The sequence below is a fragment of the Olea europaea genome, chromosome 2, assembly GCF_002742605.1.
Source record: "Olea europaea var. sylvestris chromosome 2, O_europaea_v1, whole genome shotgun sequence".
Classification (NCBI taxonomy): domain Eukaryota; kingdom Viridiplantae; phylum Streptophyta; class Magnoliopsida; order Lamiales; family Oleaceae; genus Olea; species Olea europaea.
Window position 1 is genome coordinate 12,802,505 of NC_036238.1, and position 22,575 is coordinate 12,825,079.

The 22,575-nt window shown below is 35.1% G+C and overlaps 2 protein-coding genes across 5 annotated transcripts; one reads left to right on the top strand and one right to left on the bottom strand.

Annotated features, from left to right (window-relative positions):
- Positions 1–2,121: 2,121 nt before the first annotated feature.
- On the top strand, positions 2,122–13,882 carry LOC111411328 (probable ADP-ribosylation factor GTPase-activating protein AGD14). Of its 3 annotated transcripts, XM_023041875.1 has the most exons (14): positions 2,122–2,139; positions 2,217–2,278; positions 2,528–2,674; positions 5,637–5,698; positions 5,821–5,908; positions 6,016–6,077; positions 6,191–6,287; positions 6,390–6,821; positions 10,858–11,502; positions 11,589–11,849; positions 11,996–12,076; positions 12,795–12,921; positions 13,013–13,055; positions 13,325–13,882. In XM_023041875.1, the coding sequence occupies exons 3-14, from the start codon at positions 2,576–2,578 to the stop codon at positions 13,461–13,463; spliced, it is 2,136 nt and encodes a 711-aa protein (XP_022897643.1). In that variant the 5' UTR covers positions 2,122–2,139; positions 2,217–2,278; positions 2,528–2,575; the 3' UTR covers positions 13,464–13,882. The 3 variants fall into 3 exon arrangements, with proteins under 3 accessions (XP_022897643.1, XP_022897639.1, XP_022897648.1); XM_023041871.1 differs by lacking the exon at positions 2,122–2,139 and having other exon boundaries at positions 2,148–2,278; XM_023041880.1 differs by lacking the exon at positions 2,122–2,139 and having other exon boundaries at positions 2,149–2,278; positions 6,191–6,284.
- A 1,981-nt stretch (positions 13,883–15,863) lies between these two features.
- LOC111411344 (probable serine incorporator) lies at positions 15,864–20,614 on the bottom strand. 2 transcript variants are annotated; one of them, XM_023041886.1, is made up of 13 exons: positions 20,471–20,614; positions 19,494–19,764; positions 19,232–19,305; positions 18,672–18,831; positions 18,556–18,580; positions 18,277–18,366; positions 17,484–17,655; positions 17,340–17,413; positions 16,931–17,000; positions 16,773–16,844; positions 16,557–16,690; positions 16,354–16,427; positions 15,864–16,228 (listed from the first exon to the last, which is right to left on the bottom strand). In XM_023041886.1, the coding sequence occupies exons 2-13, from the start codon at positions 19,681–19,683 to the stop codon at positions 16,167–16,169; spliced, it is 1,197 nt and encodes a 398-aa protein (XP_022897654.1). In that variant the 5' UTR covers positions 19,684–19,764; positions 20,471–20,614; the 3' UTR covers positions 15,864–16,166. The 2 variants fall into 2 exon arrangements, with proteins under 2 accessions (XP_022897654.1, XP_022897657.1); XM_023041889.1 differs by lacking the exon at positions 18,277–18,366.
- Between the last annotated feature and the right edge of the window lie 1,961 nt (positions 20,615–22,575).

Consider the following 22,575-nt stretch of genomic DNA (forward strand, 5'->3'; position numbering starts at 1 on the left):
ATTTGTTATTTATATTTTCGAATTAATTAATTGGATTAATTAATTCACGGACCGGGTTTAATTAATTGGATTAATTAATTATTGGGCCGGACCGGGCCGAGCCTATTTGGGTTTATATAAATACATAACTAGGGTTTGAGGTCCATTAAGGTTTTCATTATTCTTGCTAGCACAAGAGAAAACCCTAGAGGCTGCAATCATATTCTCTGTGTGGATCACCGTTGGAGGCTGGACAATTGGACAGCTGTGGTGGCGAATCAAAGTTGTGGAACGAAAAGAAAAGCAAAAAGATTGCAGATTTGGAAAAGGTACAATCTTATCACAATTCCTAACCAAACACAATGAGATCTATTGGATGGGAATCGAAATAATTTTAATTTCCGCTGTGCATGTATAAGTAGATTCCCAACAGAAATTGCATGTAAATGTAAATAGTGTAGCTGTATGCTAATATTTCTGCAACCTAATATTGGGTAATTACATGAATGTATAATTCACTACTTTCTGGAAAATAGAAACATATTTGACAACATAGTTAGTTGTATTGAATTTTGCATGGATGTATAGTTACTTTGCATGTTTAGGCCTTCGAATCTCCATTGTACAACATAAAAGGAAAGAAAAAAGTGACATGGAGTGCTTCAATTGTAGTTTCCTTCAATTAACCTCATATTCAAAAAGTCGAGGTGTTTATGTACATTAATCGCAATGACACTGAAATTAGTCCCAATCAAATGTGCCTAGATGAATCTATATAATATCATTTAGGCCCTGTTTGAACCGCATTATTTGAAAAAAAAATACATTTTTTAACAGTGACTTGACATTATTTCAAACACATATTCTTTAATAAAATAATATTACACGTAAATCCAAAATACTTTCTTATTTATTAACCACACATTTACCATCAATATACTATTCAAAAATACAAATGTGGTTCAAACAAGGGCTTAATTTTTCTCGAATCTAATGTTGGTAGGATTTCCAAATGAAAACAAATACTGAGTTTTAGTACATGTATCATCTATAGAAAATCTATTATGAAAACATAGTGAGAATGGTAAGCCTGTGAGCTTGTTGGTAATATTTTGGGCCCTTTGGATTTTTCGGCCCTCAAAAGTTAGCATCGAATCCTCCTGATATAAGCCCAACAACTCGGCCCGATTCACATCGAACATAGAGTAATGGTGCTCCACGAAAGCCGTAGATGAAGCATCAAGATCCATCTTCCCAAATTTGCCCTTCTTGATGTGCAGTATTTACAAGACATTATTTGCCGTCAAGGATGGATTTTGGAGCTAAACTACCTATCAAGATATGAATTATGATAGAATTTCATGACATCTTCGTAAGCCATCAACTCCTTCAGAGATTTTACACTTCATTCTTCTCCTCCTCCTTTACCGTCACCTTAGTTGTCATCCCTTTTGCTATAGTTAGAGAAAAAAATTTAACTATTTCACACACTTTTTTATTTTTAAAAAGAATTATAGAGACATCTATTAGGTTTTATTTCAGACAACAAATTTCCTATTAAGATTATTTTTTAAAAAAATAATACACTTTATCTTTACTTAATTCGTGAGGTTATCTCATGCCTTGTTGGCAGTCGCAGTGTGGGGGTTCGATTCCTGAAATATAAAATTGGACTCCTTGTAAGCGCAGTATACAGACAGCTCTTGTTCCCTGACCTGTTAGGACACATTTCGTGATTTACCTCCCTCACAAAACTCTAGGGATGAGACAATGGATACCTTCAAGGTTGGAGTTCAACCCTTAAATCATTTCTATATTTGATATTTTATACGTAGGGTTGTAACTTTTTAATTCCCAAAAATGCTTAAAAATAGAAAAAAAGAAAAGAAAAAAAAGTAACAGATATTTTAATAACTTGTAAAACCTACTTTTTAATTCCCAAAAATGCTTTAAAATAGGGGGAAAAAATAACAGATATTTTAATGACTTGCAAAGATAAAACAGAATATATATAATTATCAATTAATTCCTAAAATCTCTCCCTAGTTACATCAACAGTGAATTAATGTTGAATATTAAGGTCAAACCAGTCAAGTCGCCATGTACGACTGACTTATCTTGAAGAACTTTCCAAATCCAGAACTACACCATGCGTCCTCGGTACACCCGATAACTCCTCGGCCTTTTCATCTCCGTTAATATTTTTCTCTTACTAATACAAAATTCCTATATTACAGGCGCTGCCTTTTTTTCTCTTTCATTGATCCGTGAAATTGCTGTCTTCACCATCGCCGATCAGGTCATATAACTTATATAGATTCAGTTTATCTGTTACAGAATATAATAAAATGTCGAATGTCAGTTAATAAAATTGTTGGCACTTGAATTTCTTATTTATAGTTTTAATTGTGTTGTGTCCGCTGGTCAGACTTTGACGACTGTTGTTTTACCAGATCTGATGTTCTTAAAGTTTGAATTTTCCATAATATTTTTTTAGAAATTCTTTGTGTTTGTTAAAATTTCTTTATAATGTTTGTTTTGTTGATAGGTTTGGTGAACTATTTGAAGAAAGAGGGGCTTGTGTAATTGTATTGAAATGGGGAGTCGAGTCAAGGAAGATGAAAAGAATGAAAAAATTATAAGGAATCTGCTTAAGCTTCAGGAGAATCGCAGGTGTATCAACTGCAACAGTTTGGTATGCGTCTTTCTTTCCCTTTTTTTTTTTGTCAGTTCGTTTTGTTTAATTTCGTCTGATTAGGCTAATGGACTTGATTGGAGATCTTTGCGTTCCCTTGAGAGAAATATTTTGTGATAAAAAAATATGATTATCTTGATTCATGGAATTTGTTTCATAGATGAAGAAGGGAAAATGGAAATTTTGGTTTTAAGTTTATTTCTTTCAACTGGTATCATGAAGTTCTGCTGTTAATTATCCCCTTGACATAATTATTTTGATATTCAAATGCAATGAGATGGCTTTTATATGATTGAACTACATGCACTTCTTGGAAAACAATGATCAAACCCCTATAGTTAGTGCTAGAAGATTAAGTAATTCACTATGAGTAAAAATGTAAGTCTCTGCACAATACAGTGTCTTCGGCTAGGCCACTCGGGAATGTTAAAATAAAATTTTTAGATACTTCTTTAGTGGGATTCTTTGTTCATAAGGTTTAGAAAATTATCAAGTGTTGGAAATTGGAAAATATGGGGGCACTAATGATCTACTGAATGAAAGGTGTTCAGGAATAACATCCTTAAATTGGAAATGTGGCATGCATTATTTATTCTGCTGAATGCTGTATAGCTTCTTCTGTTGTTATGAAACAAGATGTACATTTAAATAAAAGAAGATGTTGCGTGATTTAACAGCATACTTCACCTGTCAAAGGAAATTAATTTTTAGATTTCTATTTTTAAAAACTACTTGTTAAAAATTTGGAAATTACAAGTTCCCATTGAAATTGGAATACCTGATTAACCTTTGCTTATAGTGGTTTCTAGTTCAGTGGAAATTTTCTTGCAGTTGTCAGTCAGTTTTTTCGCTTTCCTTGAGCATTTAAATGATAGATGACACTGCCCATTTCTAGGTTGTTAATTAAGCCTTTGTTTGGCAGTGATTAAAATAAGATTTTCAGTAAATTTTGATGGAAATTGATGAAATGTGTGATTAAAAAGTTGTGGGACCCATAAAATATATGGTTGAAATTAATTATTGACTTTGACTTAGAAAAAAATCTATATCTTAATTGGTATTAAACAGGGGCTAAAATATGCATTTCGAATTTGTTCCATTTTCCTTTGTGGAGTTGAGCATTTGTTAAACGTAAGGCTGCATGTTTCTTGCCTTGGCACCTGCAGTTAATTGTTTTTGCTGGATATAAATATTTCTCTTCTTAGTATATTCAAAAATAAGTTTTATGTAAAAAGAAACTAATGTCCCATGTAAAGAAAACTGTTGCCTGGCGTGCACTAGGCTCCCTAGAGATGACAGTTATTGCACTTTATATTTTTATTAATAACAACTACCTTATATTACAGTAGCTTATATTTGGTTGATGTCCATGAAGCAGTTCACCTATCAGACATTATGCATACTAAATAAGTCACATCAACTTAGAACTTCTGAAAATTCATATATCCACAAAATGAAAAGAAAATATTTTGGTTTTACGAAAGTCATGTTCTAAAGTTTGAATTTCGACAAATACATTGTTTAATGATATCGAAATATATGGTATCATTGGAATGAGCTCTGTGCTATTATAATAACCTGAAAAAAGGGGTGGGAACTCTCCCCTGTAGCGCCACCAACACCAAGTTAGTATCATCATTATGGAAGAGAGAAAATATATAATATATTTCATTGTGTATTAAAAAAGCTTAAGACTTATCTTTCATGCATGTGTCCTATTTATAAGCATGAAATATAGCCATATTTGTTGGAGGGAGTATAGGAATTAGTTTTTGGAGACTGCTCATTCTTTTTTTCCGCCAGCTGTCCAAGGAGCCAGATAAAGGATTGATGTCAAGTGCTCTGGGGTTTTGTTCTCAATCTTGAGCTTATAGTGCTAGACAATATTCTGATATTGAGGCTTCGGGCTTAGGTGCCCGGGCAATTTTTTTCTTCTTGTTATCAGATATCAAATTTCATGTTTGGTAGGACTAAGGTGACTTGATCCATTTATTTTTCCTCGTTTGATTATTGGAACCTGTCATGCATGTTCAGCTGTTATCGTCCTTGTTACTTTGGTGAATCCAGTTAAAAGTTGGGATTGTTTGTGTTTTCTGCTATTCCATTCAAGGCAACTCAATCGAGTAGGAGCCTGTTCAGTCATAAGAACTGTATTACTCAATTCCATTAAGCCATGTTTGGACCACGTCACCATGGGATATTGCTGGATAAGGGGCTGATTGATTTTACAATCCCCTTACATGTTCTTTATTCAGAATTTTGTCTATCGATTTATAATTATGTGCTTGCCTTAGACACTACAGATTTGATATTAGACATCACTACGGGTTGTGGTTTTATTAATTAGTAAGGAGGCACTACCTAGATAAAATTTTTGTAACTTGAAAGTTTTCTTATCCAGTTTTTATCCGATATCTCAGGATTACATACTTCAGTCAAACTTTATTAAATCTGAAACAAAAGATAGGATGACGTGATATCAAACTTCATTGGTGCACTAAAGGCAGTTTTTTCCATATGTTTCTGGTGACCGTTACAACTTTTGATTCCAGCAATGAGATCACAGGATGATTTGCTGCTGTAATTGTCAGATTATAACCATTAGCCAGGAAGTTAAATACATATTTTTGTATTCATCCTGGAAACATTATTTTCAACCAAGATGAGCATAATATTTGTTGATACATTTTAAAGTTTGTTAGTTATCTGCTAATATAATGATTGAACTAAATTTAATAGTTTTTATAGATACAGGATGTACATTTAATATAATTAGAAAATATTTATATCCAGAAGACTATAGACAGAAATTAGAGGAAATGGATGGTAGTAAAATGGAATTTGAAGAAAGGCTTTTTACATTTTCACTTTCATGCTTATAAGCATGAAATAAACCCAAACGTTCTCTTATTCTTTCATATTTTGGACGGATTGAACTGATGTTTCTCTTTCCGCCTGGCAGGGTCCTCAATATGTATGCACTAATTTTTCTACATTTATTTGCACAACCTGCAGTGGGGTACAGTAAGTTAAAAGGAATTTTACTCTCTTAGCTTTCATGTTTTATGTCGAATATCCACCCTCCAGAGGGTTTTACAAGTTTTGAAGTTTTGCCAACGCCTTTATTCATATATAAATACTTGCAGCCGAGAGTTCACACATAGAGTGAAGTCTGTATCTATGGCTAAATTTACGCCCCAAGAAGTTAGTGCCCTTCAAGGAGGGGGAAATGCGGTACACTTGCAACTCTCTTTTCCCCCACTGGGGATCTGCTTGTTGTCTTCTTCTTCCAGTTTTGTCGATGCAAAATCTCATCTCAAAACACATTTTTCTTTATATAGAGTGCTAGAGAAATTTATTTAAAGGAATGGGATCCTCAGCTCAATTCTCTACCCGATGGCAGGTTAATTTTCAGATGTTATTAGCGTGCTCATACAAAATGTTGTTCTATTATCTCAGCATCGTCTTCTTTAATTTTCAAAGTAATGCTTGTCTGATTTATATTTTGGCTGACAGTAACATTGATAGACTGCGGGGTTTTATAAAACATGTCTATGTGGATAGAAGATATACTGGTGAGGGGAGTTTTGAAAAGCCCCCAAGGGCAAAGGTGGTATACATGCTACCCCTTTCCATAAACTTACATTCTTCATGATGGCTCTACAAAAGTATGTGATCATGTCTTTGCTTCTTGATATACATATGTATTCTTCAGGGTGAAACCGAGGACTATAATGAAAACCGGAGGATAGATACATATCAGGGTGGATCTAGAAGTCCACTTTATGAGGATACTTATGAGCGGCGTTACAATGATAGGCCTAGTACTGGTGGAAGAAGTCCAGGATATGACCGAGACAGTCGGCAGCATGGTGATTACAAAAAGAGTCCTGCTCGAGTTGACGTTGTTAATGACTGGCGACGAGAGGATAGATTTGGAAATGGAAGAAAATCTGAAGACAGAAGTTCCGATGGAGGCTCTAGGCTTGACAGTAGGTCACCTGATCATCAGAGAGATCTGGAGACACCCAGCCCTCCTGTTGTCCTTCCTATTAGAGAGCTTTTGGGAGAGAACGTATCACCCCTTCGGGTAGCTGAACCTCATACTGCTGGTGGCAGGTCAGCTGATGATTCAGTACATACTCGGGTAACATTCTTCCTCCTGCAAGATTTCTGTTTTACACGTTTCTTTATCCTAAACTTCTTATCTTAGTAGCTCACTGATGCCGAATGCAACAAAAATAATAGTAGAGAAGAAGAATAGAGTAGGATGAGAGAAAATAAGGGAAAGATTGCTGCTTTTATTCAATATTCAAGTGTCTCATATTACAATCAATGGACCTCTTTATATAGGCTAAAAACACGACTAATAAAGGAAATTACGACTACTAAGGAAAATTGGGCCTTTCCTTTAACAAAAATCAATTTAACTAAAAATTGAATCCGATGAGATAATGGAAAATTCAAATGTGATCATGAAAAAATTAAATTATAATTGATGTTAATTTCTTTTACTCCTCGAATAGACTTTCCAAGTTGCATCATTCCCCTCCGATTGAAAAGAATTTGACTCCAACGAGGTATAATTCAAATAGGCATCAAAGAACTTAGCATCCAACTAATGGAATTCATCTTCAGTAATCCATGTAGCATCGCTACGCAGACGATCCTTCTAACGCATGAGAAACCTAAGAAAACTACGATTCTATGAAGCAACAAACTGATCATCAAGTACCTCATCAATAACATCCCATAGAGAGAATGTGGTAACAGGATCTCGAGGAGTCGGTCGAGAAGACTGTCCTGTAGAAATGTTAGACGACAATGCCGAAGGCTCGAATGTTCCACGATAGGGATATAAATCTGCTATATTGAAAATAGGACTAATATTTAAGTGCATTGGTAGCTCCAGTAGATAAGCATTAGTTCTAAGTCGTTTAATAATGGGGAAAGGACCCATTGATCTAGCACAAAGATTCTTGGCAGCATGTTTAGGGAATTGTTCAAGTGCAAGTCGTATCTTGGCATAATCGCCCTCATTAAACTCTTTATGCCTATGATAGGAATCAGCTAATAATTTATAATGCTCATTGCTTAAATAAATTTTCCGTTTAATCTCAACATACAAGTCACGAATATGTTTAGCAAAAGCTTGAGCGGAGGCAGTAGGACAAAAATCAGTAGACAAAGGAAGTAGATCAAGTGGTAGGCGTGGAGGAAAACCCTGAACAACGTTGAAGGGATTATGATTGGTAGACCTATTAACAGAATTATTGTAAGCAAACTTAGCAATGGGCAACTCAAGATCCCAATTTCCTGATTTATCCTCAACTAAACAATGAAATAGATTACTTAGATTACGGTTCACAACTTCAGTTTGACCATCGGTTTGGGGTGAAATGCAGTGGAGAACTTAAGCGTCGTCCTAACAAGTTTCCACAGTGTGTTCCATAAGTAACTAACAAATCTGACATTATGATTAGACATGACAGTGACCAAAAGCCCATGAAGATGGACAATTTCTTTGAAGAACAACTTAGCGATATGGGACACATAGAAGACTTGGAACATGGAATGAAGTAAGCCATTTTAGAGAACCTATCGACCACCACGAAAATGGAGTCATGATCTCTAGCTGTTTTTGGTAACCTAAGAATGAAGTCCATGCTAAGGTCATGTCATGGAGTATGCGAGACAGGAAGAGTAGTATACATTCTAGTCTTTTGACGTTGTACCTTACCCAATTGACATGTACGACATTGAGTGACAATGCGGGCAATGTCTTTTTTAAGGGACTGCCAATAAAAGATCCTCAGTTAAGGCGATTGTTTTATCTCGACGAAAATGATCAGCTAGACCCTTTGTATGTAGTTCCCAGACCAGAAAGTCACAAAGTGAGGTATGAGGGATACATAACTTGGTATCCTTGAAAAGATAACCATCTTTAAGCAAGAAGGAAACATGGTCGCGAGAAGGGTTATTTAAGAGGTCTTGAAAGATGATGCCAAGGTCAGGACAACTAGGATTATCGCCTTTCAAGCTCTCAAATCCTACCACGGTAGTGCTCATTAAATGAACACTATGAAGATGACCTGAGATTGGAGGAATGAACACTTTTTTAGGTTAATTTATAACTGTGTAGAACAAAGATTGAGGAAGACCTATCGAAGGTGATCTAAATGAGCCTCTTGCGACCGACTATAAATCAAAATATCATCAAAATAGACTACAAGAAACTTCCTGATAAAGGTCGCAAGACATGGGTGATGACACACATGAAAGTGCTAGATGCATTAGACAACCCAAAGGGCGCAACCAATCATTCGTAAAAACCATCATGGGTCTTAAATGTTGTTTTTTATTCATCTCCTAGTCGAATCTTTATTTGATGATAACCACTCCGTAGATCAATTTTGGTGAACCACAAAGAACAAGCTAACTTATCTGATGTATCCATAAGTTGTGGAATAGGGAATTTGTACTTAACGATGATTTTGTTGATGGTGCGACTATTAACACACATGTGTTACGAGTCATCCTTCTTAGGGGTGAGTAGTACGGGACTACACTAAGGCTAGGCTAGGGTGAATAAAACCCTAATCAAGTAAAGCTTTAATTTGCCTATTGAGTTTTGCTCGCTTAGTAGGATTCATTCTGTAATGGGGGCAATTTGGTAACTGGGACCCAAGAAAAAGATTGACAGCGTGTTGAATATCCCCCATAGGAGGAAGCTCATCAGGGAGGTTGATAGGCACAATACCATTAAACTCATCGAGTAAAGGAGATACCTCGGGGGGAAGTCGATGTGAGAATCAAAGGAGGGCTGTGAACAAGCTTTAGCAACCAAGGCAAACATAAGTCCGGTGTCTTGACCTTCACGCTCAAAATCTTTAAGAGACAACAATTGAATATGTGCGTTTGCAATACCGTTGGGTGTGGATATGGGTATTGCTTTCTTTAGAGGGTTTGGCCGGTAAGAGACGAATAGTTTTGCCGTTGTGGAGAAATTTATACATGTTGTCATGCTCGAAAGGCTAAACGTCATGATCATAAAGTCAAAGGCAACCCAAAAAGATGTGAGTAACGTTCATAGGTAAGAAATCACAGTAAATGTCCTCCGAAAAAAGGGGACCTAACTTTAGGGGCACGAGACAGCGGTGAGTGATGGGTAAAAAGGTCCGATTAACCCACGCCACCTTAAACGGTCTAGTGTGTGATTCGATTTTGAAGCCCACTTTGCCACGGTGGACTTGGATACGACATTTATGGTGCTACCATCGTCAATAACTAACTTGCATGAACGAGAATTGCATGAGATGAATATATGGAAAATAGAAGTTCGTTTCCACGAGTCAGAATGAATAGAGGTGGAAATGATACATCTCATAACAGATACAACGGCCGGATCCTCCTCATAACATTCAAATTGGTCAAGATCATCATGAGAATGGTCAATAGGGTCTACCGTGAATCGAGTTCTGACACCAAATTGATGTCGAATGGAATGAACAATAATAATAGAGAAGAAAAATAGAGTAGGAAGAGAGAAAACGAGGGAAAGGTTGCATCTTTTATTCAGTATTCAAGTGTCTCCTATTACAATCAATGTACCTCTTTATATAAAAACATGATTAATAAAGGAAATTACGACTACTAAGGAAACTGGGCTTTTCCTTTTACAAAAATCAATTTAACCAAAAATGAATCAAATGCGATAATGGAAAATTATATCATAATCGATGTTAATTTCTTTTACGCCTCAAATAGACTTTCCAAGTTGCATCACTCTCCTTAGCCTGAATTAATATGGGCGAATATATGGTATACCATGTGCCCTTAAAAACCAATTATGGTTGGTTTCTATTATGCAATGTAATATTTTCTAAGCAAAGATGTGAACTGGCTCTTGGGTTCATATACATGATGAAAGAAGCAGAGTCTCTCTTAATTAATTGCTGAGTAATTCTTGTTTATTGATTGCTTAATGTTTTATATGTGTGTGCATGATTTCCATACTTCATTCACTTTCACTTTATATTTTATGGCCAAATGCTTTGCCACTTAGCCTAAAGATCTTGGATATATTGCAATGTTTTAAATGCTTTGAGTTTATTTTATTTTTATCTTTGCCTTTTCTGCTTCTTCCTATCCAAGAATTAATTTGCATAATATTTATTTTGCAGGGAATTGCATCCTCTAGTAGCTTGGCATCCTCAAATGTGAATCCAGCTGAAGTCAAAATGGTAACATCGTTGATTGATTTTGATTCTGCTCCTGCTCCTGAACCTCCAGTTACTGCAGCAGTGCCACAAACACAGCAAGTGGTGACAGCTACATCTGCCATGCAGCCAACATCTAGTGGCGACAACTGGGCAAATTTTGATTCAGTGCCAGATGTGAAAGTAGCTCAAGCAGCTTCGAACTCCAATTCCGTGCTAGATGTTCTTTCAGAGTTGTCTATTCCTGCATCCGCTCCTGGTCCCTCTGCTGGAAGTCATGGTAATGATATGTTCAATTCTCTTTCAGGCAACGTACCAGCTTTCCCATCTGGTAGTTCACAAACATCATCTTTTGGGTCGGCCTATGGAGGTACTGCATATCCTGCTGCAGCAATCAGCAACTCGGCCATGGTCTCCCCTGCAGGTGCTCCATCTGCATCCCCTGGTACAGCACCGATATTACCAACTGGTAAAGGTAACTCATTTGATAATGCTTTCACTGGAGGGACGTGGCCTGCCATACAACCTCAACAACCTCCGGTGTTCCCTGGAATTGCTGGCTTGCCTAATTCTCAACCAGTCACCGTTGGTGGACCTTCAAGCAATCAGGTATCCCCTATTCTGTGGCTTTTCTTCTGCTTAATGTATGATTTTCTTACTTTGAGTACTTAATCTCTTCTCTTAAACAACTGAAGCCATGGAATTCCCTAGTTGGATCAAATGCACATCGGCCTCCTGGTGTTGAACTACAAACGTCTCAAACTGTTACAATGCCGGCCATGCAAACCTCTATTGGAGTTGCAACACAATCATATTCAGAAGTAAAAGCTAGTGGAAGAACAGAACTGCCTGCCGATTTATTTACAGCAAATTATTCTTCTTTTACACCTCCAGTTCCGGGATGGCATTCTCGTCCCTTTCAAGGCACCGGGTTTCCAATGCAATACATGCCAATGGTATCTGGCTAATCATCATGTTCCAAGTTTTGTCTCTTTTTCTTTTTTATAAATTCCACATGATTTTTTTTCTTCTTTTTCATTTTTGGCTTTTTAACCGTGTTGTGCATCATCATTATATAAAAAGTGAGTATTTCTGTTTGCAGTCTACAGCTACTTTCCAGCAGGTATCCAGACCATCAAATCCTTTTGATGTCAGAAATGATATTTCTGTTCAAGCTGCAATGGTATGTTGCCTTTCTCATTAGATTGATTTACCATTTTGCATAAGTGATTATTAACTTGGTTTTGTATGCATCTTTCAATGGATCGCTCAAGTTTTACGTAAATCACCCTTTTAAGGTTTCTTAAAATTAGAGATTTGATGATGTACCGGTCTTGGTTGTCACTTGAAATGCACAAGGATTTATTTTTTATTTTTTTGTCTCTAAATAATATTTCTCATGGCAAGTAATGAAGCAGGATAGCATGATTGATTCATAATCTGACACATACAAACCATTATGTAACTATTTATGTACAAATAGCATTATTCTTGATTATATGCTTACGACTTAAATATTATTCACAAATAATGCTGAACATGCATTATCCACTCAAAATCTCTCCATATTCATTTTGTAAAGCAAACTAATGATTTTATGAGCCATTTTTCATAGTTCATACCATTCAAAATTTGAGGTTATCCAAGGCACGATTAGAATCAACAATGTTGAAGGATGGCAGTCACATAGCATTATGGGCATTGGCATTGCCTTTTTTATACTAATTAAGTGAATAGCTTCCTATTATCGATGCTCAAACTTCTTGCTCATTACTAAATGCACATGAAGATTGTATCTTGTCTAAAGATAATGCAACATTGATGCATCTGCAGAGCTAGCATAATGACTGCAGGATGGTTTTATCTATGTGCTTAAAATAAACTATTTACTTGTATTGTAGTTTCCTTCAATGGTATCCTTACAAGCTGCATTACCCAACATCGCACCTTCATCAAACCTGGGTACTTTTCAACATGTATCATCTCTTCCTACTCAGTCACCATCTTATGCATCAGCAATCTCTCCAAGTATAGCATTATCTTTTTTTTTTTTAATTTTTTTGTCCTAGTAGCTTAATCGTTATCTTTACGTCTTAGCATGTGCCTTGTATTAATTCAGGTTCATATCAGGGGCAACAAGTTCCCGGCAACATGACAATGAGGTAACCTAGTATTTGTCACATCTTTTCTTTCTATAGCTCTCTTTATACTAATTTCATCAAGTGCTACTTTACAATCCATCATTCCGTGATGATTTAAGTGTATTGGTGTTCAAAATTTCCATTGAGTTAGTCACCCTCAGCATTTCATTTTCCCGAATAATAAGTAATCTGCTGTTGTGTACTTTTCTTTTATAAACACCATTACAAGTTATTTATCTTTGATCTGTTATGATAATTGTTAATTTTCCCACTCATTTGACCCTCTGCAGACCACAAGGATTAGCAGGCTTCGGTCTTGAGGCGCCTGCTTTTGTATCAACGAACCCAAATCTCCACTTGACCGGATTACATCCAGCACCTGCGTCTCCTAATAACTTTTCTTCAGCTAGGGGAAACCCATTTGGCTAGAATGGAAATGAAATGTCTTTAGCACGAGCTTCATCTTGATGCTTCCTTTCAGACATTGGGTGGAAACATTGTTATTTGGTAAGATTCGCGTTTCATTGGTGGTGAAGTGGTGAGGCGAGAGGCGGCTGCAGTTACAGATCTTGGGATTGGCTAATGATTGATTGGAACTTGCAGTACCAAAATAGTTTGTGAAGTCTACATCTATAGCATGTTTAGTTTATTATGTAGTTTATGCCGGATGCTGTCATGAAGTTTGTGTAATTTGTTTTGCTGATCTTGGTGTCATTGTGGTGAAAGCTTTCGTATGAGACAATCCATCTTGTAGAGTAAGCCCAAGGCTATTTATAGTGTTATTGCGTGGAATTGGATGTCATTCCCAGATTTTGTTTAAATAAAGGTGTGTAAGGTTTGCTGTTTTTTGGGTGGGAACTATTTCCGTAAGATGCGAAACGTGCAAAATTGTCATCGTTTTGTTTAGTTGTAATCAATTAATTTGATAATTTGTGATCATAAAGTGGAGTTGTGATCTACTAAATTTGTGATTGAGAAATAACGCGAGACCTATTAATTTGATATTTGTGATCGATAAATTAATTTTGACCAATAAAACTCGTGATTTGTAACCGTAAAATAAGTTGTGACATATAAAATTTATGATTTGTGATCGAGAAATAATAATATGTGACTTAGTAATTTGATGATTTGTGATTGATAAATAATTTGTTAACTATAAAAATAGTGATTTGTGATTGAGAAACAATGCGTGACCTTAATTTAATAATTTGTGATTGATAAATAAATCGTAACGTGAAATTTGTGATTTGTGACCATGACATTTTCTAGTAAGTAATGATGACGATAAATTGTATAGGATTGTAATCTCAATATATTTAATTAATAAAATATTTTTAATGATCTGTTTTTATTGGATAAATATATGTGTATATAGGGGGGTTCACCAAATGGTGTCCTCCCCCCCCCCGGCGCCCTTCTCTCACAATGGATGACAGTTCCATACGAAGTTAAAAATGACTATCCGTGGTCCCTGTCCTTATTGTGAATAGTAGGTAAAAAATCCGGTAAAAAAAATTCAATACGTGTAGAATTGTCCATTTTTATTTCCTGTCTCGGGTCATACTCCAGTGCATCCACAAAAGAGGAAATTGCAATGCATCTTGCTCACTTGGCGTAGCTTGGAGTGAAAGTGTAGCAAGGGATTAATTAAATTTAATTATGACCTGATTTTTGAAATTATAAAACATATTTGTTAATTTTGAAATTGTATTTTCTAACCACCTTAATTTTGTATTGTTCCCTTTAAATAGTTAATTGAAATGGATAATTGCCTAATTGATTATTAAGTTTATTTAGGTTGGGTATTACACTTAATTGGGTTGGGTCTACGGGTGTCCTTTTAATTGGGATGTCTTTACTAGTTAGATAAAATTAAAATTATTTATTTTCATTTTTTTAAATGATTTGCAACAATTGAAGTATAAACCAAACCACTTTGGAGCAATTTGGTTTGATTCAAAAATAACACTTCAACAGACCTACGTGGATCCAAACCAACAGTTTTGATTCATTTTGTGATTTGACAATTTCGTTATTTAACTTTAGCTCAAGAAAAGTTATCTCGAGAGGTACTACGGTTGTACTTTACCATAATGATACCTCCTTTATTTTGTATTTGTAAAAAAGCTGATTGTACAGCATTTCTTTTACAAGTTTTTCACAGTCTCCTCACAAAGGCGATGTCCGCGATTATTTTAATTGCAAACCCCACCTATTGCATGTGTGTGTGATGTAGACCATGCTGTGAAAATTGATGTACATAGCATGTTTCTTTATTTTTTATTCATTGCTCATATTGTACTCTGCCCAACCACTCGTACACAATTTCTACTTGTCTCTTATTCTTTCGTTCCACTCATATCAAGGTTATACATTTATGGTGGACACCCCTTGTATTCTATTGGACAAGTTCGAATTTTCTCAATGTTTACGAGGTTGATTTTTATTATTATTATTTTTTTTTATTTTTTTTCCCCTTCCTTGACAAGCATATTTGAAGGTTTCGTTTATGGGCAAGAAAATGCCAAGAAGAAAAGGGAAGAAAGAAAACTCCGTCTGGATTTTAAAAGATTTCTTTGTCCTTGTACTTGTGTTACTACGCGTTGGTAAGATGTAAATTTATTATTTTTGACTCTAGTGTTAATGTTTACGAGTCTTAAATTTACTTGGTGTTTATCCATTGTTTTGTTGAACTTTTGTAATCGAGGTAATACGTCCAAGTTTAATTTTTTAAGATTTACACCAATCTCCTCTTCATATCCTTACTACGTTTCCATCTCTATTCTACTATATTTTCATTGTCTAATGGTCTATCAACCCTCTGAGTAAGATAATTATCAAAATCAATCGTCATTCGATTTAAATATATTTAAGAAAGTAAAAGCTTCTATCCTTAAAAGGATGCCTAGCAATATGGCACCTTGACTATATTATTTACATGTATCAAGACTGTCTGTTCTTCTTTTCTTCCTTTTTGCTCCAAATTATAAGCACTACAAAGAATGCTGGCTAGTCGTGTTCGATCTCGAGTCCCAAATCCAATAGTATGTTTTCCTTGCCAGAGAAGGGCTAGCCACTGAATTTTTATGGAGCAAATGCTAGAAAATCAGATTTCCTTGAGCTTAACAGTTAAGGTGCTGGCAATTCTGCTTGTCTGCTTTTCAAAATGATTGGAGCCACTAGCATCCATACTGCATTACCAAAAGCCTTAGTTAACAAAACAATTGTAGGGAGTGAGGTGAGGACCAAACAAGGCCTTATAAATCTGTCCATAATGTAAACAAGCTGAGATTTGAAAAAAGTTGGAACTACTTACTGTAAATGCAGGCTCCTAGCCACTCATTCACTATCTTCACCCAAGTACTGGTCCAACCGACGTCAATTGTCCACCTGCGTGGAGTCAACATATGTAATCAATAAGTAGTTGGGACATGTACTGCATAAACTTGAAAAGTACTCTTTTTGGAGAGACTGTTGGTACTAAAGGTGAAATAAGAATGGCTTTGCAAAAATACCTACTTTTTCATAGTGTGATGAGTATTCCAACCAATTAAGAGCATTGCAAAGTACATGGCTCCTGTGGCAAAAACGAAATGAAAGAATCCATAACCATAGGGAACATCATCTTCCTCTTGTCTCTCCTTCTTCATGAACTGCACAATTTGTAGTCGAATGAAAATTTTGAAAACAATGTACTCGAACTGAGAGCAAAATGAGTGTAGCAAAGGTAAAAACCTGAAAGCATTGAGAATCGATGCCGGTTGAGAATGTTGCGATCACCATTGCAAGAACAGCAACAACAAAACTCTAACAAGATCAAATAAAATTGCCTTAGTTATGGAGCAAGGGCAAATATTTTTAATAATGGTATCTTTTTAATGTCCAAGAATTACTATGATGGTTAGCCAATCTCTTTTTGCTGCAGTTCCTGCTCTTTGAATGCATTTCTCTTCGGGTGGTTCACTGCAAATTCAAAATCAAGTATGAGCAGCTTAGTCATGAACAAGAAAATAAAACTTGAGAAACTAGGGAAATGAGGAACATAAAATCCAACCCCCTTTTTTTTAACATTGTTCATTTTGAGTAAAAAGCCTTATTCTTATCCTCATTAATCCGAAAAGAAATGTGAATAATCCGTACTTCGTATTCTAGATGCAGGCGTTATCCTTAATTTCTTGCTTTACACACCATCCTCATCCTAATTTACTAATACTCTTGATTCTAGAGCGCAATCCAGGGAGTTTGAGACTGAGAAGCCACTATAATTGAAATCGTTAAAAGGTCACAAATTGAATAGCATACCTTCTGATGGCAGACCAGCAGAGGAACACCAGATAAAGCCCCATAAATCCTGGAGTCACGAAGCCAGCATTTACCTGTGAAAATTTTAGATTAAGATATATTGTACAAAAATGAACTGACACAGAAAGTACAAAATGAACTTACATTTGGGTGAAGAGAGACACTAGTCATAAGTTGGAGAAGTACAAGAGTCCAAGTGATGAAAAAAATGTTGAGAAGGCAAGATGGCTGTGGCGTGTACCATATGTACATCAGAATTATCCCAAGAATGCATACAACATAAGCTGCTGTTGCAAGTAGCATCACATGAATACGGCTGCACAAAAATCTCACCATTATTTACGAATAGCAGGAGACAAACTGATAGAAGAATGACCTGAACTCGACATCCTTGCATAATCACTAGGGTAATTGATTGTTGTGTGGAGTCCCAAGATTGAGGAAGCAATAGACAACGAACACTAGGCATTCACATGGTTTGGCAAGGTCTACGTCTATATGTAGAAAAATGAACTCCACTAACCATAGGCAATAACAAAAGAGTACCACATACTAAATCCCGAGCTTCCCATAAAACACATAATAAGGGATTTATCCAAAAAAGTATAAAGTACTCAAACCATAATCCAACTAGTGAGGCTCCGAAGGATCCCAAAGCCTCACCACAAGATAGTCAATGACTAACTTAAAGCCTGGGATGAATTCACATACCAAGGGAGCTTGACTTCTAGTTTCCACTTAAATGTGGGATTCAAACTAATCATATTATATAGAGGAAATCAGAAGCTCAATTCCTATTATATGTGGGACTGTCTTCAAAGCCACAAAACACAGATTAATGATAATTTAATGTGTCAAACAGAATCTTTCATTGTACTCTATTGACACCGATGAGCAGAAGAGATTTGTTAATGAATTCTTTGAGCAAGGCACGAACCATCTGTCGGCATATTTCTCGGACTGGCAACAATCATTCAACCATGTAATGAAACTGATGATGCTTATTAGTTGAATAACTAAAAACACCCTGCCCAAGGATTATAAAAATATAATAAATTTAGAGGATGAGATAAATTCAGATAACTGAAGAAGAAGCTAACTTTTCAATTTTGAAGAAACTCACAGTACAGTAATAGTCTTAAGTAACAAAATAGAGAGAGCAAAAGAACTCAATTTAAGATTATGGATGAATAGATATCAGAAGAATTAGTCATACCCGGCACCAAAATGCGCAACCTGCCCTGCCATACTATAATACATTAGGTTCATGATTTACAATTCAAATTTGCTCCGACAAAAGTAATATTAAGTTGTCTGAGGAAGTAAACGAACCATATAGTGAAATGAATTCCGTAGGAACAAGAAAGGATAATATGATCAGCACAACCTTCATCACAATCTTGGCAGACCACCATCCAGAGTGCCAACATTCTCTACGATCATCTAGCTTTGAAGTGCCAGCTGTAGAGAGAAACATTGCAAAATAGAATGTCTATATAAAATGTCAAGGCTTCAATTTACCTCATAAAATTTGAAATTTCGTGTCATTTGAATGCTTGTTGAACCTTGTTATTGAGAAAAGAAAAAAGAAAGAAAGAAAGTGTAGTTTTTTATAGAAAGTGTAGTTGTTTATATCTTCATTTGGCATCCTGTTTAAAATTCAGACTAGGATTAATAGAAAGCAAAACTTTCCTGCCCCACTATTTCCGTTTGAGGAAATAGATTAAGGACACACCATTCCTGTCTTTATTCCCTGACAGGATTTCTCTACTGGATTTTGATGTTAGTTTAATTGCTTCAACAGAAGTTTAACTAGGCAAATATAAATTAAGAGGATCTCATCAGTTCTTATAATGTTATGTGAAAAACTCTGGACGACATTATAAGGATACGAAGCATCCCAAGCTAACTCTGAGAACTCCTTCTGCACCCAAGCAGTCTTTCCCCCCTTCACATTCTTTTAGACCTGCACACACATGTTAAGAACACCGTATGTTCTGTAGCTCAATCATATAGTCTCTTCTCATCATATAGTGAAAAATTTAAATGAAAAATAAATACTGTCTAACTGTGATCCTTAATAATGAATCATGATTTCTCTTGAGCAGTAAAAGAGAAATATATATGAATTTTCTAGTTACGAAGAAGTCTTACGCTTCATTTCTGTTAAGGCACTATGCCCATAATCACGAACAGCCCAAGCAAGCAAATTTGTAATGAGAAACATCAAGCTGTAGGCATATCTAGCCATCCAAGGATTTGAGCCATTGCGAAATTGATCAAACCAGGAACCATTTATGATCATGGAATACATAGTCTTGGTGCTGCTGGTTGTGCTCTCCATTGCTCCTTCTGAATTTGGATATTTCTGGATATTTTATAGAGCACACAGCAATTGGTATTCAAGTTTCTAATTCCTCTTCACCTATGCAAACACAATGTTGAATGTTTAGAAATAAGCCCAGAAGTTATTAATCCCTGCTGGCTCTTGTCCAATGAGAATTTGTGATTCCCCCTAATTAATTGTCAGGCTAACTGCAAATTATAAGTTATGACTCAAAATTAAAATGGGACTTTCAGTTTTCACTGGCCATTAATTCTCAATATGTTTATTTCTTCAGATCTTTGGGTGCATCATGGATAAATGTGAGCTTAGGAGCATTTTTCTGATTGAAGAAACTATTTCTTCTGGAAACACTCAACAGAAACACACGAGGTATGCACGTGATGGCTGAATGAACATAGAAGTAGACGGCTCTTTTTGGAAGCTTCTTGTGTTTATCTACCAAACACACCAATATATCCATTACTTTTACAGAATGTATCTCATTTTCCTTTTATCAAAGCAAACATCATTTGTTTCCTTTCACTCTATGCAGCCCTCTCTGGACTCAAAATTTTCGCTTCATCTATGAATCATATTATTTTAAACACACCACAAATTTATAAAATTAAACTATACAATTCCGTTGTAAATTCTACACACATCTGTACCAAAACAAGCTACATATTTAGTTTCCATCAAGAATAAAAGTTAGAGTAATTTTCAAGAAAGAATATCCAGAAGTTTCATAGCTCAAACGGGTGTGCAAAAATGTACGAAATTACATTACAGATCATAATGGAAATACCTGATAATAATAATAAGAAGAAGAAGATAGATCCAGATGAATCCAAGAAATAATCTTGCTGAATAAAGGGTCTCAAGTTCAAGAAGAGAGATTTTCTCTGTCTATTTCACTTTTTCACTTGCGTGTCCCCACGTTACATACCGCAACAACATATATTTGTGTTTGTATATATATATATATATGTATATGAATAGGATGTGGGGTAACGTAGAGTGGTTGCTTTAACTTTAGGTGCAGTGTTTCTGTTTGTGCTTCTTTTTTCCCGCCGAAGGCTCTATTCTATTTCTTATTAATTAACAATGCTTGAATCAATGCATCGTTCTCTTTTTATGCGTAAAAGATTCATAATTGAAGGCCTGCACCGGTGGAGGAAGGTGGGATCAGTGATCTCCACTGAAATTTGAGAAATTATTTTTATGACTTTTTATTTTTAATATATTTGTTTACATTTGTATCCCTTCTTAGCAAAATTTTTTTTCCCTCAAACTCATTTTCAACCAAACGTTCACGTAATAAAATAGTTTACAAGTAAATTCAAAATTTTTTCCTAATCTTTAATCACACATTTTTCGAAAAATCACTGTTTCAAAAATCATTTTCCCCTAAAAACTCTTTAAAAAGAGAGACAAATATATGCTATATTTGTGTATAAACTTTTTTGTTAATTTGAATTCGAATTTTGAGTCGGCTTCTTATCTGCTAAGCTCCCTTCTGCTATCAATATGTTCATGCCGCTGCAAGCAAATATCGTCTATATTTGGTGGGGATTAAAATTATATTTGATAAAATGTATAGTTGAAAAGTTTTGGATTCCACAATTAACATAATTAAAATTAACTATTACCTTTAGAGTATAATCTGAATTTTAATCTTTGGGTGCATAATAATAAATGCAATACCACTATTCTCAATTCATCATTGTTATTAATTGTATTCTCATTGTTGTTGTCAACTATTGATTGTGTTTAAAAATTAAAATGTAATCATTTTTGCTTTGAGTCTATGGAACATCGATTGATTTCCACGCTGGGATGCAATTGTTGACTCATTTAGGAAATTTTCTTGATAGTACAAACATAAGTTGAGGTGGAGTTGAATTGTTCCACTGAGATATTTTGACGTTTAAGGCATTTTTCGCATGGTACTTCGAAGGTGTTTCTGGACGTACTTGAGAAATTTTTTAGAAGTGATTTATTCTAGAAGTATTTTTAGAAGATATTGATGCAGTGTAATTTAAAAAAAAAAAGAAGACTTATTTACAAAAAGTAAAAGTAAAGTCACAAGCTATCCGTGACAAGCCTTAAGATTATTTCATTTGAATCGAAAATTTCTTAATATAATAGAATTGCCTCGTATTCACCATCTCATCTAAACATTTAAACTAAACATTATCTTCAACATGTCCCCCATTAAGGTAATATATTTCAGGGAATTTAGAAGGTGTTTCTGGATGTATTTGAGAAATTTTTTTAGAAGTGATTTATTCGATTAGAAGTACTTTTATAAGAAATTGACAAGAGGTAATTTCTTAAAAAACCTTATCTACAAAAAGCAAAAGTAAAGTCACAAAGTGATCTGAGATAGGCCTTAAGATTACTTCATTTGAATCGAAAGTTTCTTAATATAATAAAATCACCTCATATTTATCATTTCATCTAAAAATTTGAACTAGTTGACAGAGGACATAATCTTCAACATGTCCCCATCAAGGTCAAATATTTCTTGAAAAAAAAACATGACAAATGTTGAGATTTGAATCTTTTTTCATCTCTTGTGCTCGGTTACAATCTAATTTAAAAGTTTAAACTATTCGAGAAGAGAACATATATACTACACAAGGTGCTATCGGGTTAGAGCAAAACATAGTCGAGTGAAAGAAGAGAAGTGGAGGTTATTAATTCTTTGGCCATGGCAAAGACACTAATTAATCAGACAATGGTTATATACTTGTTGAAGAACTCCAATGGGACTAGTAGTTACACATTTACACTAGAATCACAAGCTACAAAATGATACACACGATACATGATGATAGTAAATATAATGAGATAACATAAAATATCAAACTTATTTACCTTACTTTTTATCCCCTGGTCAAAGAAAAT

What these genes read in the sequence shown, in the direction of transcription:
- LOC111411328 (XM_023041875.1), top strand. Translation starts at nt 2,576, where the DNA reads ATGGGGAGTCGAGTCAAGGAAGATGAAAAGAATGAAAAAATTATAAGG. An exon ending in GTGGACCTTCAAGCAATCAG is followed by an intron (nt 11,503 to 11,588) that starts GTATCCCCTATT and finishes AAACAACTGAAG; the next exon opens with CCATGGAATTCCCTAGTTGG. An exon ending in TGCATCAGCAATCTCTCCAA is followed by an intron (nt 12,922 to 13,012) that starts GTATAGCATTAT and finishes GTATTAATTCAG; the next exon opens with GTTCATATCAGGGGCAACAA.
- LOC111411344 (XM_023041886.1), bottom strand. Translation starts at nt 19,683, where the DNA reads ATGGAGAGCACAACCAGCAGCACCAAGACTATGTATTCCATGATCATA. An exon ending in GGAATTCATTTCACTATATG is followed by an intron (nt 18,581 to 18,671) that starts GTTCGTTTACTT and finishes ATAGTATGGCAG; the next exon opens with GGCAGGTTGCGCATTTTGGT. An exon ending in GAGATTGGCTAACCATCATA is followed by an intron (nt 16,845 to 16,930) that starts GTAATTCTTGGA and finishes TGATCTTGTTAG; the next exon opens with AGTTTTGTTGTTGCTGTTCT.